A 19,806-nucleotide genomic window follows, 5' to 3' on the forward strand; every position below is an offset into this window, starting at 1 on the left:
ACACTCTGATAGCTTTGAATCCTTCATGATGAACTGAGGACCATAATAAGATACTTGGACCCCCCTGAGACCCTTGAGACTTGTATACTTAGAAAATGAAGTCCAATTCTCAATATTTCTTTGTGTGGGCTCCTTCTGTTAAGGAGTGATCGATCAAAACCTGATCTCCATGTCACTAATGCAGTATGCAATGAGTATGACCTAATATGATGCTAATGAAGTGTAAAACATAATCCCATGTTTCCAGGAAAAATGAAGGGTAAATTTTGGGGTATTACAATCATCATCAAAATAAATCATCCATTTTGGTGGATTAGGGTTTTCACCCCATCAACACCCAAGATCCATTGAGTTTGATGAGACTTGAAGCCCAAACCATCATGATCCAAGGCTAACAGAAGTTCACAAAAGTCATACAAAAATAAAATGAAATTAAATGAAATAAAAATGCATCAAAGGTATTTTTAAATGAATTTTAAAATAGGAATAAAATGGAAAATCCATAAAGTCCTTCAAAACACCAAATAAATGGCCAAGAAAATTATGGAAGGTTGGAAATAAAATACGAAGTATATAATAATTTTTCCAGAATAAGAAATGGAATTACTATGAATTTTTTAAGAAAACGAAATTTAAAATTATAAAAATCAGAAGAAAAAAAAACGCAGAGCATTGGATCACGCCTCATTAATTGACATGGCAAATCGAACACTTCAAATGTTAGAGAACACGATGGAATGCGTTGGAAACCAAACACAGGATCCAATTCAAATCTAACCAATCAGAACATTTTGTTTTAACAACGTGTCTTTTCAAACTCAGACAACCTAAAAAAACTTTGATCGTCTTCTCTGATGAGCTCTCACTGGAGTTTGATTGTTTAGTAAATTCAAGACACGAGACCACCACCATTGTGATCCTCTTCTCATTCTGAATTCAACCTTATGCTTCAAATTCATTTATGTAAATTGAGCAAAGGGAATTTCAAAGAAGTTTCAAAAACGAGTAAGCCACGAAAAATAAAATTAAATGATGAACACGATCAATCAACACCAGATAATTTAGGGGAAAGCATTAGAGAGTGAAGGGCTACATTATGGTAGCTTATTTGAGTTTAAATAATCCTCAGAACTACCTTGTCCAAATGGTGATCAGAAGTTGATGAAGTTTGATCTGGTTAGAGCACTTCAGAAGGTCTCAGGGCTTGGGAATTGTTATAAACATTTCAGAGGATGCCGAAGGTGCTAATGAAATTAAGAAATTGGATTAAAACTAGCTGAAACTTAAAAAACGATAGTTGAATTTTTTGGAAAAATTTCAAGTTGCAGTAGGGATTTCTTGGCTCTTAAAAGCTTGGAAATGAATGCAATAGCTTCCTTTATTTATAGGGAATGTGATTGGATCCAAATACGTGCGAAATGATGTAGAATTCATGCAAAACAAGTTTAATCTCAGCGTGTGAAAAGTGTGACTTGAAACTCACCAAAACTCAACCAAATGATGCATTTTAAGGGTTAATCAACAAAGTTATGTCATGTAGAATTTGGCATGAAAAATTGATCATATTCCATGGCCTTCCAAGCATATTCTGACCTTGATCCTTGAAGAAACTTTGTAGAGGGAATCACAAATGACATTATGCAAAAATAATCAGCCTCATATGTAAAAAATTGAAGACGTTATGATCTTTGAAAGTTGAGAAAAAGTCACTTAAAAATAGGTCAAATTTCACTAAGTCCACAAATGACATATAATGTTTCCAAACTTTTAATGATCCTCCAAGCATAATTGGCTTTTGTTATATAAAGAGAAGTTTTATAGGATGTTGAGAAGAGTCATATTAAAAAATAAGCATTCAAAAATGTTGAGAATTGAAGTAGTTGTGATCCTTGGAACTTTGATTTCAAAATGTTGACTTTTGGTTAAACCTCTTGGAACAAGCTTGTGCATTTGGACTTTCCTTGTATTTCAAAGCACATGGGTGATCATATGAACTCAAAATAAGGTGTCCTTGATTTCCTTTTGATTAAACTTCTCAAAGCTTGAAGTTGCTTGTTAAAGAAGGCATGGAAATAAACACATGAACCATTGACTTTCTTTTAGAAGTAAGCCACAAAACTATGAGATGTTTTTGATTGAAAAGCCCTTACCTTGCATAATAAACTTAAGGGAAACAAGACATTTTTTTTATATTTTGATTAGTGGTTAGATAAGCAATTAATCATATAAACACAAAGGTAAAACAAAACAAAAAAAGAGGTGCTTGGTGATCCCTACAAGAAGCAAACCCAAAGATGGATAGGGGAAGGACCAATATGTGACCTTGTTTGTGTGCAATGATGAAAATGATATGTGGGATCTTAGGGTTAAAAATTAGGTATGAAAGATGCCCATATTTAAGTTTCTTCAATATGGAGATATGAAGGTTGAAATCTTCGTCTCAACAAGATTGGAGAGACTTAAATATCAAAGACCCAACGGGGAAGACTTATAAAAGCAAGTCCTCATCGGGGAAAAGAAATTGTCAAAAAGGGGAAAACCCTGACTCCAAATAGGAGATGAATATTACCTAACTATCATCCAAGTGATAGCTTAACAAAGGTAATAAACTAAAGGGAATGATTACCAACTACCAACCAAGTGATAGCTTAACAAAGGTAACCAACCAGAGGTAAGAGAAATATTACCTATTATCAGCCAAGTGATAACTTAATAAAGGTAATAAGGTTAAAAGGAATGATTACCAACTACCATCCGAGTGGTAACTTAACAAAGGTAACCAACCAAAGGTAAGAGAAATATTACCTATTATCAGCCAAGTCAAAGCTTAGCAAAGGTAATAAGCTCAAAAGGAATGATTACCAACTACTAGCCGAGTGGTAAATTAACAAAGGTAACCAGCCAAAGGTAAGAGAAATATTACCTTCTATCAACAAAGTGATAGCTTAACAAAGGTAATAAAGTCAAAAGGAACGATTACCAACTACCAGCCGAGTGGTAACTTAACAAAGGTAGCAAACCAAAGGTAAGAGAAATATTACCTACTATCAGCCAAGTGATAGCTTAATAAAGGTAATAAGCTCAAAAGGAATGATTACCAACTACCAGCCGAGTGGTAACTTAACAAAGGTAACCAGCCAAAGGTAAGAGAAATATTACATACTATCAGCCAAGTGATAGCTTAACAAAGGTAATAAGCTCAAAAGTAGTGATTACCAACTATTAGCCGAGTGGTAATTTAACGAAGGTAACCATCCAAAGGGGACAAAATTTCAACCCATGAATGAACTCGAGAGAAGTGTTCAAAGAGAACTTCACTCAATGAGATAATAAACTCAATTGAGGATTGATTCCATCCAGATAATAAATTGGAAGGGAAAGTTGAAACATAAATCTTCCACGGTGGGGAATTAGAAAGGATAAACTCTTTCTACTTAAGATCAATACTCTATTGGAGAGAGGACACACACAATCTATGGGGAGAAAAGTTCCAGAGAGCGGAGGGAGCATCGAGAAAAATGAAAAATCCGCAAATAAGCATGATGATATGCACATGTGTATGCTTATACTGACAAAACAAGTGCAAAGAGTGTGAGATTGATAACACAGTACAACTAGATACTCGGCTAATCTCAATAAGATGGAGTTATCGACAAAGATTCTTTAGGGATTCTACCATTCTCACAATCTGATGTTGGGGAAATTGCCATAAGCAGCAACAAGAAAAATCCGGCCTGGGGAAGTCACTACCATACTTCAGGATCTTACCATCCCTAGGATTGTCATTAACATTCCTCTCTTGTATTCACAGGTCGAGGAAAATACATATCTTTTTTGTAAATTTTCAAAAACATTATTGTTTCGATATTTTTGTTTCAAAAATCATCATCACAAATAAATGAAATTTCGTAAACTTAAACAAAATAAGAATAGCGAACAAATGAGCAAAGGGCCCAAATTTTATTGATAGAATGGTAGTCTGCAAATGACATGACTCCATGGATCATTACAAAGTTGGAAAAATGGTAAATACATGGAAAGGACTACATTGAAATACAATGACCATTATTCTCCCTAAAAACTTTGAGTTCCAGTATGCTCTAAACTTCGGTCGAGGATGACTGAATAGGAACCTGTGATAGGCACTGCTGCTTTGAATGATCAAGTCTGGCGTGATGTAGTTACTTGCCAAAATCCTTAACTTTTGCCTAGATTGCCTTTTCGGATTCAATCAACCAGGATGATTACTTTCTGTTTATATCTCTAATTTTTGCCTGGACCTTCCTCTCGGATTTTCAATCCACCGAGATGCTCATTTTTTCCTAAGTCGTCCCTTCGGGTTTTCAACTTAGCGAGTTGTTCTTTTATTTTTCTAGGCGAAGTATTTCTTGACTACATCATCATTTACAGGACGAGGGAGCTCCTCACCATCCATAATTGTAAGAACTAATGCACCATCGGAGAAATCTCTCTTAACTGTTGGTGTAAGCCCTAGAGGCCAATACTTTTGGTACTTGTATCAAATTATTTAAAGGCATTTTCTTTATTATGGTTGATTAATAAAGTCCCTGGAATAGATAGTCCATTTAATGTATTAAGTGTGACTTAATCATGAGAACACATTGAACATAAGGACACTATTCTTAAAGTATCCGTAGTCGAGCTTTAATGTGAAGTGGGATAACATTAAAGCATTAAGACTATTATGTTTGTAGACTGATGATCACATCTCATGGATCATGGATAAAGAGTTATCAAGTCTTAAACATAGGTATGAATATTAGGAGTAATATTTATACCGGATTGACCCGCTATGAGAATACTATATAGAAAGTTATGCAAAGTGTCATAAGTTATTCTCATGGTGATAATAGTGTATACCACTCTTCGACCTGAAACCACTATGGATCCTAGATGTAGAGTCGAGTGCTTTATTGCTGATCCAACGTTGTCCGTAACTGGATAACCATAAAGACAGTTGATGGGTACTCCACGAAACATGCTGAGGGACATGAGTGTCCTAGATGGAATTTGCCAATCCTGCGTAACAGGATAAATGTCTATGGGCCCAATATTGAACTGGACAAGGGTGACACGGTCTATACCTTATGTTCAATATAGACATAAGGGCAAAGGGGTAATTATACACATAATTATTATCATAGGAGATTTTGTCAGATCACATGACATTTTCGTGACTTGGGTAGCAGTGATGTGTTGCTAGATACCGCTCACTGTTTATTATGTTAAATGCATGATTTAATATAATTGCCAACACCGCGAAAACCTATAGGGTCACACACAAAGGACGGATTGATGAGAGATAGAATAATTAAGGAACATCGTAAGGTACGGTGTACTTAAGTAGAATACGAAATATGGTAAGGTACCAAATACTTAAGTGATTTTGGCATATTATGAGATATGGGCCAAAATGCACTTAAGTGGGCTTTTTGGCTTGAAGCCTACACAAGTGGTTCTATAAATAGAACCCCTTGGGTAGAAGCATTAGGACTCACTGAGACAGAAAACACAACTGAAGAGTTGGAATTTCGTATCTCTCTCTCACTCAAAGCCTTCATTCATAACAGCTAGCACAGCGATTGAAGGAATCCGTTCGTGTGGACTGAGTAGAGACGTTGTCATCGTTCAACGTTCGTGATCGCCCTGTGGATCTGTATCAAAGGTTTTTGATCATTATCAGAGATCTGCACCAAAGGTTTGAATCGCCACAAGAGGTAACGATTCTATCATTGATCATGCCCATTCGTAAGGATCACTAAATGGAGAAATTTTTAAATTCCGCTGCGCCTTGGATGGCAATTCTCCTTCATTAACAACATATAAGCCTTCATAATTAGGAGTCCACTTGCCCCTATAATCAGTGTTGAAAGACAAGATCTTCTTGAGCACAAGGTCAACTTCTCTGAATACACGAGTTCGAACCTTCTTGTCAAACACTTTCTTCATTCTCTTTTGATATAATTTTCCATGAAACAAAGTTGTCTTCCTTTTCTCTTCAATCAAATTCAACTGATCATACTTTCTCTGACACCATTCATCCTCAGACAAATTTGCTTCCATCAAGACTCACATTTATGGGTTCTCAAACTCTACAGGGAGCATTGCTTCCATGCCATACACAAGAGACAAAGGGGTTACCCCTGTTGAAGTGCAGACAAATGCACAATATCCATGCAAAGCAAACAGGAGCATCACATGCCAATCCTTATACGTCACAACCATTTTCTGGATGACCTTCTTAATGTTTTTATTTGCAGCTTCAACAACCCCATTCATCTTAGATCTGAAAGGAGAAGATTTATGATGTTCAATCTTGAAGTCGTCACAAAGCTCTTTCATCATCTTATTATTCAAGTTCGACCAAATATCAGTAATGATCTTACTAGGAACACCATATCAGTAAATAATCTGATTTTTGATAAATCGGACCACAACCTGCTTTGTCATATTAGCATAAGATATTGCTTCAACCCACTTGGTGAAGTAATCAATAGCTACTAGGATGAAACGATGTCCATTCGAAGCTTTGGGTTCAATCATACCAATCATATCGATTCCCTACATAGAGAAAGGCTATGGAGATGAAATAACATTGAGAAGTTTCGAAGGCACATGGATCTTATCAACATAAATTTGAAATTTATGACATTTCTTCACATATTTACAGCAATTAGATTCCATCGTCAGCCAATAGTAACCTTCCATTAACATCTTTTTAGCCATTGCATGTCCATTGGCATGAGTACCAAAGGATCTTTCATGAACTTTTTGCATTAACATGTTTGCTTCGTGTCTATCCATGCATCTGAGCAAGACCATGTCAAAGTTTCTCTTGTATAACACATCTTCATTCAGAAAAAAAATTCCAACCAGTCTTCTCAAAGTCTTCGTATCTTTGTTGGATGCCCCAAGTGGGTACTCCTGACTATAGTGGAAACATTTAATGTCATAATACCAAGGCTTATCATCTGTGACTTCTTCTATTGCAAACATATGAGCAGGTCTATCAAGGTGTATAATCGTGATACTAGGCGTGTCATTCCAACAATTTACTTGGTACATAGAAGACAAAGTAGCCAGAGCGTCCTCCATTTGATTCTCTTCACAAGGTATATGACGAAACTCTATTTTATTGAAGAAAGTCAATAACCTCTTTGCATAATATTTATAAGGAATTAATCCAGGATGATAAGTCTCCCATTCTCCTTTAATGTGATTAACCACCAAGGTCGAATCTCCATATACATCAAGGATTTTAATTCTCAAATCAATGGCATCTTCAAGACCCATCATACAAGGTTCATATTCTGCCATATTATTCGTACAATCAGACACTAATCTTGCAGTGAAAGGGATATGAAAACCCTTATGAGTAATAGTGATTGCCCTAATTTTGTTACCATAAGCATTAACAACTCCATTAAACACTAAACCCCACCGGGATGCAGGATCTGGTCCTTCTTCAGGCAACAGTTCATCATAATCTTTAGCTTTTAAGTACATGACATCCTCATCAGGGAAGTCAAACCTGATGGATTGATAATCATCGATTGGCTGGTGAGCCAAATGATCTGCACAAATATTTCCTCTTACACCGCTGAAGCATGATAGTCATACTAGATCTATGAGTATTAGTTGTATACATGATCTTCTTGAGTGATAGTGGGAGATTGTTTATTTTAGCCCTAGAGGCCAATAGTTTTATTAGAATTTGGTACTTGTATCAAATTATATAATAATAACAATAATAATGATAAGGCATTTCTTTATTATGTTTATTTTTCCAAAATAATAAAGTCTATAGAATATTTAGTCCATTTAATGAAACATTAAGTTTGAATTAATCATGAGATTTCATTAAACATAAGGACACTATTATTAAAGTACCCATAGTCAATATTTATTATGAAATTGGATAACGTTAAAGTATTTAGACTATTATGTGGATATATTGATAATCACATCTCATAGATCATGGATAAAGAGTTATCAAGTCTTCACCTAGGCATGTATATTAGGAGTAATATTTATATTTGATTGTCCCTCTATGAGAATACTACATAGAATGTTGTGAAAGTGTTATATTTTATTATCTTGGTCATAATGGTGTATATTACCCTTCGACTTGAAACCATTATGGACCTTATATGTGGAGTATACTACTTTATTTCTGATCAAACATTGTATGTAACAGGATTACCATAAAAATGGTTGATCAGTACTCCATAAATCATGTTGAGGGACATGAGTGTCTTAGGGGCCAAAATTGAACTGGACAAGGGTGACATAGTTTATGCCTTGTGCATAATATAAACATGAGGTCAAAAGGGTAACTATACACATTAACATTATCATAGAAAAGTTTTGTCAAATCATATGACATTTTTGTGACTTGGGTAAAAGTGATATGTTGTTAGATACTACTCACACTTTATTATATTAAATGTGTTATTTGATATAATTTCCAACATCACGATAATCTACAGGGTCACACACATAAGAACAGATTGATGGGATAAAATATATAATTTAAATTTATTAAATTATGTTGTCTTTCAATGCTCTAGCGTTGATTAAATAAATGTGGTACATTTTAAGATACAATATACTTAAGTGAAATCTGGAACATCGTAAGATCATTTACTTAAATGAAATAAGGAACACTGTAAGTTACAATATACTTAAGTAAAATATGAGACACAGTAGAATATGATGCACTTAAGTAAAATACAATATATCGTAAGGTACAATGTGTTTAGTGGGTTTATTTTGCTTGCAATCCACAAAATAGATCTATAAATAGAACCATCATGTTAAAGTTTTACTTTCTTGATCAAATTTGGTTTTTGAAACCCTAGCCTCTCTCTCTCTCTCTCTCTCTCTCTCTCTCTCTCTTCATTTATAGCAACTAGTGCTAAAATTGAAGGCACTCTATTCATATGAACTGATTAGAGGCGATGTTCCTTGTTCAATGCCCGTGCTCCTTCCTTGGATTATGTACGAACGGTTAATCGTCACAAGAGATAAACATTCTATCACTAGTAATGTCAATTCGTAAGGATCAACTTAAGAAAAAATATTTATTTTCTACTATTTATATCGCAATTTCTGTTCAGAGAATTCTTTAAATCTTAACTTTTCCGCGCAAGATTTATATAAATATTATAAATGCTTATCTTTTTCACAAAATTTATGTAGATGTGCTTCTTGCACAAATAACAATGCTTCGACATCATAAAGAGATCATAAAGAGAAGGAGATAAAGAGATGCATCACAAAAAGGATTATAGTCCTCTGGTATGCGTTCAAAAATTACATTGATTTGATCTTGTTCAATTTTTGTGTCTTTAAGAGAAAGCAACAAATCAATAAGAGTCTTGACACTAAACGCATATTCAATAATCACTACGCCAAAAACTGGAATAGACAGCGCATCTTAGAGGGCGCTTTATTACAAAAGCGCACTCTAAAGTGAAGCGAAAAAATAAGGAGCGAACAACTGGAATAGACAACGCACTTTAGAGGGCACTTTTGTAATAAAGCGCCCTCTAAGGTGAAGCGAAAAAATAAGGAGGAGATAGAGGGACAACAATACAGGGCGCTTTTTAGAAAGCGCCCTCTAAGGTTACCCTTAGAGGGCGCTTTTAAAAAAGCGCTCTATAAGTCCATGTGCATTTCCAGTTTATAAAGCGCTTTTGGAAAGCCTTAGAGAGCGCTTTCATAAGCGCCCTCTTAGGCCCCCTTTAGAGGGCGCTTTTTTTCCACAAGCGCCCTCTAAGGTCCCCTTTAGTAAACATTAAAATTATAACATACTGCGCATTTTGTTATTTCACTCTCTGTTATTTTCGTTCTTTTTCACGTTAGGGTTCTCACTACTACGATTTTCGCTACTTCTAAGGCGTTCTCCTTCCACCTCTGTTAGATCTACGACGTTTCCTCCTTCTATTAATTCGTTGTTAGCTGTTCGATTTTGACACCATAGGTATTTTTTTAATCTTCATATTACTTGGTTTCTCTTCTGACGTTCGCTATTGTTCATTTTTGGTGCTGTTCAGGTTCGACCGAAAGGAAACTAAATTTGTAACGTTCCAAATTTATCAGACCATAATCTGAACAATATTTACATGTCATTTAGGTTCTTGCTACGATTTTAACTTTGTGGTTAGCAGACAAATTTGGTCGCCGACTTTTACTTATTGTGAGTCTGAGCTTTTTCGATAATTTTTGCATTCACATTACTATTTGTTTGGAGGGTAATAAGAGATTAATCAAAATCTCCTATTGCAGGTTTCTTCATCTGCAATGGCTTTGAGTCTTTTGGTTGTTTCAATATCATTCTACTTGAAGGTAATAATAATTTTTTTGTTTGTTATATTTTTTGAACATTTTTTTTGTTTATTTTTATATATACATAATACATTAATTAGATATTACACATGCATTCATGCATAAATGTTCAGAAATTTGTAACACAGATTCACAGGATTATATATCAGTAAATTCTTCTTTATATTTTTGGTTTTTTATATGGATAATATATTTTATGTTGAATTTGCTCTCAAGAATATATATCACCAGATTCTGATTTATATGCGACATTGAGTCTCGTATCGGTGGTTGGAGTTGTGGTGTGTAAATACAACTTTATTACACAAATGATGGTTTCTATTGTTTGTTTCCCTAACTTCATTATTATAAACTTTCAATTTCTTTCAGGTCATGGTTATTGCATTCTCTCTGGGATTAGGAGCAATGCCATGGATTATAATGTCTGAGGTACAATTTTCTTCAATAATAATATGCATGACAACCCTATATGAACAAACCTTTGTTGTAATATAATGTTATAGTTGATGTGTTGAATATATTTTACATAATAGATTCTTCCGATTAACATCAAAGGCCTAGCTGGAAGTTTTGCAACACTTGTCAATTGGTTCTTTTCCTGGTTGGTTACATTAACAGCAAATTTGCTCTTGGATTGGAGTTCGGGAGGTTTGTGTGCATTACCTATGTTAATTTTCTATAAATATCTATTGTTTCTAACCAGAAGTTTCCTATGTTTTTATCAGGAACCTTCACAATATATACTGCAGTGTGTGTTTTCACAGCAGGATTTGTTGCCATTTGGGTCCCCGAGACAAAGGGAAAAACTCTTGAAGAAATACAACAGTTTTTCAGATGAAGTTTCCTTTCGAGTAGCACTTCAGCTAGTGTTCACTCATGTATTCACATTCATATTTTTTTTTCTGAATCAACTCAATTCATTTTTGTGCTCTTTGGTCTTGTTAAATATGAAAAATACCAAAACAGTGTGATTTTCTAATCTAGCAGCATACTTGCATTTTTGTTGTAATTGATTGATTATAAACAAATAAATGAAAGAGAGTGGTTATTATACATTTCAATTAGAATAGCAGTGGTTTCGGTTCATGACATTTCAAATAGCAAGAGGATCATATAAACAATAAGCATATATCAGTATTTGTATTTTAATATTATAAAAGCATAAAAAGAACCTTTAGTTGCTCTTGTGAATTATAACAAGCAGCTGTATGTCATTTTCTTCTGGTTACCTCTTGTGGCTGCAACATAACCTGAAATGAGAATATGGTCACAGAGACATGTGATGCATGTAAATGTTAAATAACCACCCACTTTAGAGGGCGCTTTCCAAAATAAGCGCCCTCTAAACCCTTTAAATTTCCACTTTAAAGGGCGCTTTCCAGTAAAAGCGCCCTCTAAACCCTTAAAGGTTTCCACTTTAGAGGGCGCTTTCCACTAAAAGCGCCCTCTAAACCCTTAAAAGTTTCCACTTTAGAGGGCGCTTTCTTTAAAAAGCGCCCTCTAAAGTGGCCCTTAAAGGGCTTAAAGAGTCACTTTAGAGAGCGCTTTCACCAGAAAAAAAAAGCGCTGTCTTTACCTATGCCAGCGCCAGATTAGAGGGCGCTTTAAAGCACTGTTATAGGCCAAAAAAAGCGCCCTCTTTTCCCTTATTTGGCATAGTGAATGATATGATTTGTTTTCTTCATGGATTAGAGTTCAAATCAAAGTTTACTAACAAGGGCTTTCATCATCATGTTGAAATACTTGTAAATTCGATCTCAAATTTCACAAGCATGTTTACATGCAAGAACGACATGTAGTACTGAATCAGAAACCTTAACTAATAGCTAAATGAATGCAGTTTGATTTGAACTACCCATATTTCATAATCAAATATGATCAAATTGCTTAAACGATCAAAATCTAATTTGAACATTGGAGGAATTTGTGGAACTTTACTAATGTTTTATAATCTTCCCTAAATAACTTTTTTTTAAACTGTTTTATAATCTTCCCTAAATAACTTTTTTTTAAACTAAAGAAAAATGATTTTAGAATCGAAATCATTCCAAAGGAATTAGTGTTTCTAAACACACTATTTATTCAAAGAAAAATGGAACCATGACTTTGACCAACCACGCTTGAAATCAATAATTCACCTTGTGTACGTGGAGAAAGTGAAACTTGACAAAATCATGTGCTGAGTATATCATATGTTTTCAACACTTGACTAGAGCTAGGTATAGAATATTATATATGTGTTTTTTCTTTAGTATCTTTAAAAATAATTAATATTAATTTTAAGGTGGCAATTAATTGAAAGTATAAATTATCTTAAATGAGATATTATAATAATATCAACAAAAATATTGCGCATAATTGTTGAGATTAATCACTAGAGTCCACGATGAATACCCGTTTATAGAGATTAAAAAACAAATATAATATAATAATTTAAGAGTGTGATGCTGTGAGTTTATTAGAAGGCAGCATATGTTTAAGATATGCACGTGAATTCAGTCTGCCCTATTGACCATGTTGGTTCTGAGAGCTGGAAGCATAGTAAGATAATGATGAGTTGATCGCTTTGAAATGAGAAGTACTGATCTTAATTACGTACAAGGGGTGCATGGCATGAGATGAATGGTCAAACATAGAATAGTCAACTTCAAAGCACGTGCTACAAAATCAAATACGTAAAGAAAAACAAGGCGTTTACGTTTCTGTAGTTTGATTTTATTTTTCTTCTTTCTTTGATAAATTCCTCATTTGAATTTTGAACAAAGGTATAACTAAGAAAGTGATAGTAACATCTGATTTGACAGTATTGAAAGGATGTGACACATACTTTTTCCATGCCACTTACTCATTAAATAAAATAGATGATTTATTTCAATTTCTAAATTATCAACTGAATTATTCGTTATACGATGAATGTAGTATTTAATAAAATTATACAAAAAATATTATTTAGACACCAAAAATTACACATACATGGTGATATTGAAATATAATAATAATAAATTATTATTATTATCATTATTTTTACTTGACAATTTTTTTTACATTAGTGACATTAAAATATTCATGCATGTGTTTATATACTTGATAATATTCATGTTCTATTGACGTTTATCGTATTTATGAATATTACATGTTGTAGAGTATAGAAAATGGTATCAAGATAACATTCATCATCGTATTTATGAATAGAGAAATATTATATTGACATTGTAATTATGACATCTTAACCATACATCATAGTTTTTATCCTTTACTTTCCATTGGCACAATTTTCAATTCCTACAAAAATAATATATAAAATTAAAAAAAGTATATATTACCGTATGAATATACGGTGTAAATGTCAAACTCAGTGTAAAACTATCATTTCTCTTATGAATAATACATGCAGTATAGTATAGAAAATGGTGTCATGATAGCAATTCTCCTAAATAAATGAGGGGGCGATAAATAATATATATTTTTTTTTATAATTGTATCTTTGTGTAGTTTGAAAATTAACACATTTTTGGAGAAAAAAAACTAATAAAAATTATACCAAGGAATTGAACCTTTGACACACGCGGAAAACAAAAATTTCTTACGAGTGGACCAACTTTCTTTATTTGTCGAGTATTCACAATAACTTCCTATCAACAAAACATAGTACTTAAAACTTACATATAAAACCTATTATTTTTTTTTAGAAACAATAATATCTTGGAGTGGCCACCGCTATCCCAACTTAGTGCTAAAGCTCCAGGATAAACTTAAAGATGTTAAGAATGTATCAAGTGTAAGTAATATGAGTAATAGTCCCACATTGATTAAAAATATGGAGACTTGAGCATTTATAAGTGAGAGAACTCATTCATCTATAACCTTGAGATTTTTGGTGAATATGTCGTGTGTCTCTCACAAAGAGATTGTTAAAGAAGAAGCCCCACAATGTTTAATGCTCCATAGTGAAAACTCCCTCAACAAATGGTATCCGAGCCTTTGGTTCGAGAAAGGGACCAACTTACTTGTATCGAAAGTCAACGAAACTAGTGTGGTGAATAAGAAACGTTCCATTGAAGAGTGTCAACGACGCCATTATGGTGAATAAGAAACGTTCTGTGCGGTACAAGAGTTTGTGGAAAGTAAGAAGAGCTTTCACTTGAGGGGGAACATTGTGGACTCACACTTGAGGGGGAGTGTTGAGAATGTATCAAGTGTGAGTAGTATGAGTAATACTCCCACGTTGATTGGAAATATGGAGACTTGAGCATTTATAAGTGAGAGAACTCATCCACATGCAACCTTAAAGTTTTTGGTGAATATGTGGCATGTCTCTCACAAAGAGGTTGCTCTAAAGAAGAAGTCCCACAATGTTCAATGCTCTCTAGTGAAAGACTCCCCCAACAAAAGAAACAATTACAAAAATAAGCCAACGCATCTAACGAATTACTCCAACAGAAGCTCCTTGCTGTAACGCCATTTGTAAAATGCAATGATGTATATGATAAAAACTATAGGCCACCATACTAGACAACCATAGGAACAATGTTCACTAAAAGGAAAAAGATAGCACCTCAAGACTAACCACTACAAGAAAAATTATCTTCAGCCACGTGATATAATGAAGTAAAAATCATGTGGCAAAAAAAAAGGAATTGCGACGTGAATATCATGTGGCTACATGTTTTTATTATTAAAAAATTGACACTGTTGCATGCATATGGGAAAGACATAAAAAAAGTTTTAAATAAAATGTTGTGACATGTTAATCACATCGCAACTTTAAAAAAAAAAAAAAAAGTCAGACGTGTACATATTAACACATGAGAAAGACAAAAAAATTTAAACAAAATGATGTGACGTGGTAATCACGTCACAACTTTAAAAGTAAAATAAAAAAAGTGAAAGAAGTCACGCGTGTTGGAATTAAATCAATAATAATTAATCACATATACATGTTCTACATATCATATCATATACTTTAGTGCGGAATATAATAGATAATACAAACATGTATATAATTACATGATCTACGACATGTTAGTATATGAGAGAAGAGTAGGATGAACAAGAACTTCTTGCAAAATTCAAGAAGTTGGAAGCAAGCAGTTGGAAACCAAAACAATTCTCAAAGAGTCTTTATTTTAAACATGATAAAAGGTTTCTTTTTAGTGAACACCATCCATTTGAGTGAAACATTCGACGACAAGTCTAGATTTATATCTTTCAACATTGCCTTTCTAGTCTCGTTTGGTCTTAAAGACTCATTACCAACCAACCCGCTTTGAACCTTTAGGAAACTCTACTAGATCCTATAAATTATTGTCATCCATTGATTTTAACTCTTCTTTCATAGAATTGATCCAATTTTCAGAATTGTCACTTTCCATGGATTGTGTGAATGAGACTGGATCCTCGTCAATGCTCAAGTCACATTCATGTTCAAGTGAATAACCAACATAATCTTTCGAAATAGTCGGTCCTCTTTTCCTTTCATACCTTCTTATGGTTATTTCTTATGTTTCTTCATTCACTTGTTCTTGCTCATTTGTGACTTGTATATTTTCAACCGGTTCATTAACTATATGTTCATTTTGTGGATTTTGAATATTAATTTGTTGTCCATGTTTGTTGTATGACAGTACCACAACCAGAGGGACAACAACCTGAGAAGACTCTTTAGGTGAAGAAGATTCTCCACGAGTCTCCATAATATCCAGTTTATGTGATTTCTCACTCCCACTGAACTAGCCATTTTCAATAAATCAAGTATCAACAGACTCAATTATTCTCGTATTATGACCAGGACAATAAAATTTATACCATTTTGATTTTAAGGATACCCAACGAAAAAACCACTAATGGTTCTTGCATCAAGCTTCTTTTTCATATGGATTATACGCCCTTACTTCAGCTTGACATCCCCAAATATAAAGATTCCTTAAACTAGGTTTCCTTCATGTCCATTGTGAAGACAGGCTTCTCAGAGTATTTTGATGAAGACATACTCAGCATATATGCATTGCAAAAAGAATGACTCGAGACTCAAGCTCAAGCGTTTCTTTTCAAAGCATTTCAAATTATTGAAGATTCCTATTGATTCGATCAAAGTGTTAAGGTATTAAGATCTCATTCTCTCTATGATAAGTCAAGTGCTCTAGTTTTTATCATCCATTCTTATGTTGGCTGCTTAAGTCTCTTAAACATTTCTCATTTGTCAGTCACCTTTATTTCAAAATGCATTATGCCATTTTGCTCTGTGGTAATCGGTTACCAGCATTAAGGTAATCGATTACCAGCTATGTGTGCTGCTGCGCAAGGCAATTTTTACAGCAAGTAATCGATTACACCCTTTTGGTAATCGATTACACAATGCATTTTTTCCAATATTGTAACGTTGGCTCAGGTGTAACCGATTACACCATATTAGGTAATCGATTACCACTGAACCAGTGGCAGAAAACATTTCACTTTTTCATGAAAATTTTCTATGGAGTGTGTTCTTGAACCATGGCATCCTTTAATGTATCATAACCATTTAGAGAGGTGTCTAAGGGTTATATATAACACATTTTTTCAGAATTTGAACACACCTCCTTTCTCACAAAATATTTTCAAACAATCTTCTTTATTTATCTTTTCAAATTTATTTCAAGTGTTCTTGATCAAATTTTCTAGTGAAACTATTTACAGAATTTTCATACACATTCATATAGTTTCATCCATATCATCATTAGAGCAGTTGTTTGTCATAAAGAAGTTTGATTACTTTAAAGGAGAAGATCAATCAATAGATTGATAGATTATTTCCACTTGTCAAAAACTTGGAAAAAAAACTCATACTGTTGCTTTGTCCTTGTTGTCCGAGATTGTTGGAAACAAGAGGTTCATTAAAAGGGAGGATTTTTCTCTTTCTGGACTTAGTGAAAAATCCAAGAGGATTTTTCTTTGTGTGATTGTTATTGTCTTCATAGAAATACTAGTAAGAGTCTTGTAAAAGTCCTAACAATAGTAAAATCTCTTTCATGTTGAAAGGGGACTAGAGTACTCTCGATCTGTGAGGGGAACCAGGATATCTCTTCGTGTTCTTTACCTTTCCGCACTTTACCGTTCATTGCTTAACCTAACCAGTAAAGAAACAACAAAGTGTTTCATAAAACTGGAAAAAGTTTCAAAGAACCTAATTCACTCCGCAGAAGATGGCTTCCGCAAGTGTAAACCCAGTTTTCAAAGATGGCGGTAGTAGCAAAAAACCACCTCTATTTTCTAGAGAATATTTTGATTTCTGGAAAATCCGCATGAAAGCACATTTAGAAGCACAAGGAGATGGTATATGGGAAACCGTTGAAAATGATCCGCATAATCCTATGAGTGTGGTCAATGGTGTTGGCACTCCGAAGGTTAAAAGTTCATATGATGAAGACGATAAGAAAATAATACTTAATGAAAAGAAAGCTATCAATATTCTTCAAAGTGCATTAAGTATGGATGATTTCTTCCGCATATCTCAATGTAAATCGGAAAAAGAAATATGGGACACTTTGGTGGAGACTCACGAAGGAACCGCTGAAGATAAAAGATCCATATTAAACACATTGAGTCAAGAATATGAAATGTTCAGAATGCAGCCCGGAGAATCTATTATTGCATTACATAAAGATTTGTCCACTTGACAAATCATTTAATTTCTCTTGGAAAAACATTTACAAATGATTATCTCAACCTTAAAGTGCTAAGATCCTTGACTAGAGAATGGCAACCAAAAGTAACGGCCATATCGGAGAAGAAAAGTCTTTCCACTATGACGTTCGCATCATTATTCGGAAAACTCCAAGAACATGAACTTGAACTTGGAAGACTTGAAAAGCATGAAATTCAAGAGAAGAAATCCAAAGTAATTGCTTTAAAGGTAGATTCAAAGGAAGATAAAAATGATGGCGCACCGGAGGAAGATGAAAATTTTATGCTCCTTGTTAAAAGGCTTGGTAAGTTTTTTTGGTGAAAATGACAAACCCTTTAATGCAAAAAGAAATAAACATTTTAGGAAAGGGAGGATTCCACATCTACGCAAGATGTCACATGCTATGAATGTGGAAAGCAAGGTCATATAAAGCCGGGTTGTCCAAAACTCTCAAAGAAAGGTGGCTTTAAAGACAAAAAGGAATTCAAGAATAAAAAGGCGTATGTTGCATGGGAAGATAATGAGATAAGTTCTTCATCTGGATTAGAAAGTGACGAATATGCAAATTTAGCATTAATCGCTTCACACCATTCCGACGATGAAGAAAATGAGGTTAGTAGCAATTTTTCTCTTTTTGATAGTGATGCACAAGGGGCTATAAATGAACTTCTTAAGGAATGCGAAATTCTGTATAAAACAATATCATCTTAAAAGAAAATAATTTCATCACTAGAAGAAAAAGTCGTGACAATTGAAAAAGATGTCAATGATGAAAAACAAAAGATGATTAGTGAAAAACAGAATTTTGTATGTAAAAATTGTGAATCACTTTCTTTTCAAATTGTCCAATTAAAAAGGGTTCTTGAAAGATATGAGAAAGGAAAAATTGGGTTGAAAGGTGTCCTTAGCCAACAAAGATATTCCAATGACAAAAGTGGACTTGGTTATTCAAAGTTTTCTAAACCAAGTTCTAGTAAAACTATCTTTGTTGAAGCTAATGACCAACCAATCAAAGAGAAAGTGAACAAGCCAAAATATGTTCATCACTATCCTAAAATAAAAATATTTTCTAAAAACAAAACTTATGTTCTTAGATATAGAAGCAACATTGAACCTACTTGTTTTTATTGTGGAATAATTTATCATACCCCTAATGCATGCTATGTTAGAAATTTTAGCATAGCAAGTGGGCATTACGTATGGGTAAAGAAAGGCACTAATTATGAAGAACCCAAAGCAATTTGGGTACCTAACAAAATGTAATTTTTCTTTAGTAGGTATGCTTGAAAACCACATCAAAACTTTGGTATCTTGATAGTGGGTGTTCCAAGCATATGACGGAAGACATTAACAAATTTTCAAGTCTAGCATTAAAGGCCAAGGGTTATGTCATATATGGTGATAACAACAAAGGGAGAATTCTTGATATAAGCAAAGTTGGAGCACCACCTTTCACATCCATTGAAGACGTCCTTTATGTCGAAGGACTAAAGCACAATCTTCTAAGTATTAGCCAACTTTGTGACAAAGGTTTCAAAATCAAATTCACCAAGGATGAATGCTTGATTGAGGATGAAGTCTCTCATGAGGTAAAACTTAAAGGTACGAGAATTAATAATATTTTTATGATTTCCCTTGATGATTTGTCTTTAAAGGTAAAATGTATTATGGTGAACAATAATGAGTCATGGATTTGGCATAAAAGATTCACACATATTCATATGGAACATTTGAATAAGCTTATAAAGCATGATCTTGTTATTGGATTGCCT

At 33.8% G+C, this 19,806-nt stretch overlaps 1 protein-coding gene across 1 annotated transcript in view; it reads right to left on the reverse strand.

Moving 5' to 3' along the window:
- LOC127136457 (uncharacterized) overlaps positions 1-7,527 on the reverse strand; it is a 51,759-nt gene extending 44,232 nt beyond the window's left edge. Inside the window, exon 1 of the mRNA XM_051063011.1 lies at positions 7,078-7,527. Coding sequence (XP_050918968.1) covers positions 7,078-7,527 — 450 coding nt within the window. The remainder of the gene's footprint in view (positions 1-7,077) is intronic.
- Positions 7,528-19,806: the final 12,279 nt, after the last annotated feature.

This window comes from Lathyrus oleraceus, chromosome 4, assembly GCF_024323335.1.
Source record: "Lathyrus oleraceus cultivar Zhongwan6 chromosome 4, CAAS_Psat_ZW6_1.0, whole genome shotgun sequence".
Taxonomy (NCBI): domain Eukaryota; kingdom Viridiplantae; phylum Streptophyta; class Magnoliopsida; order Fabales; family Fabaceae; genus Lathyrus; species Lathyrus oleraceus.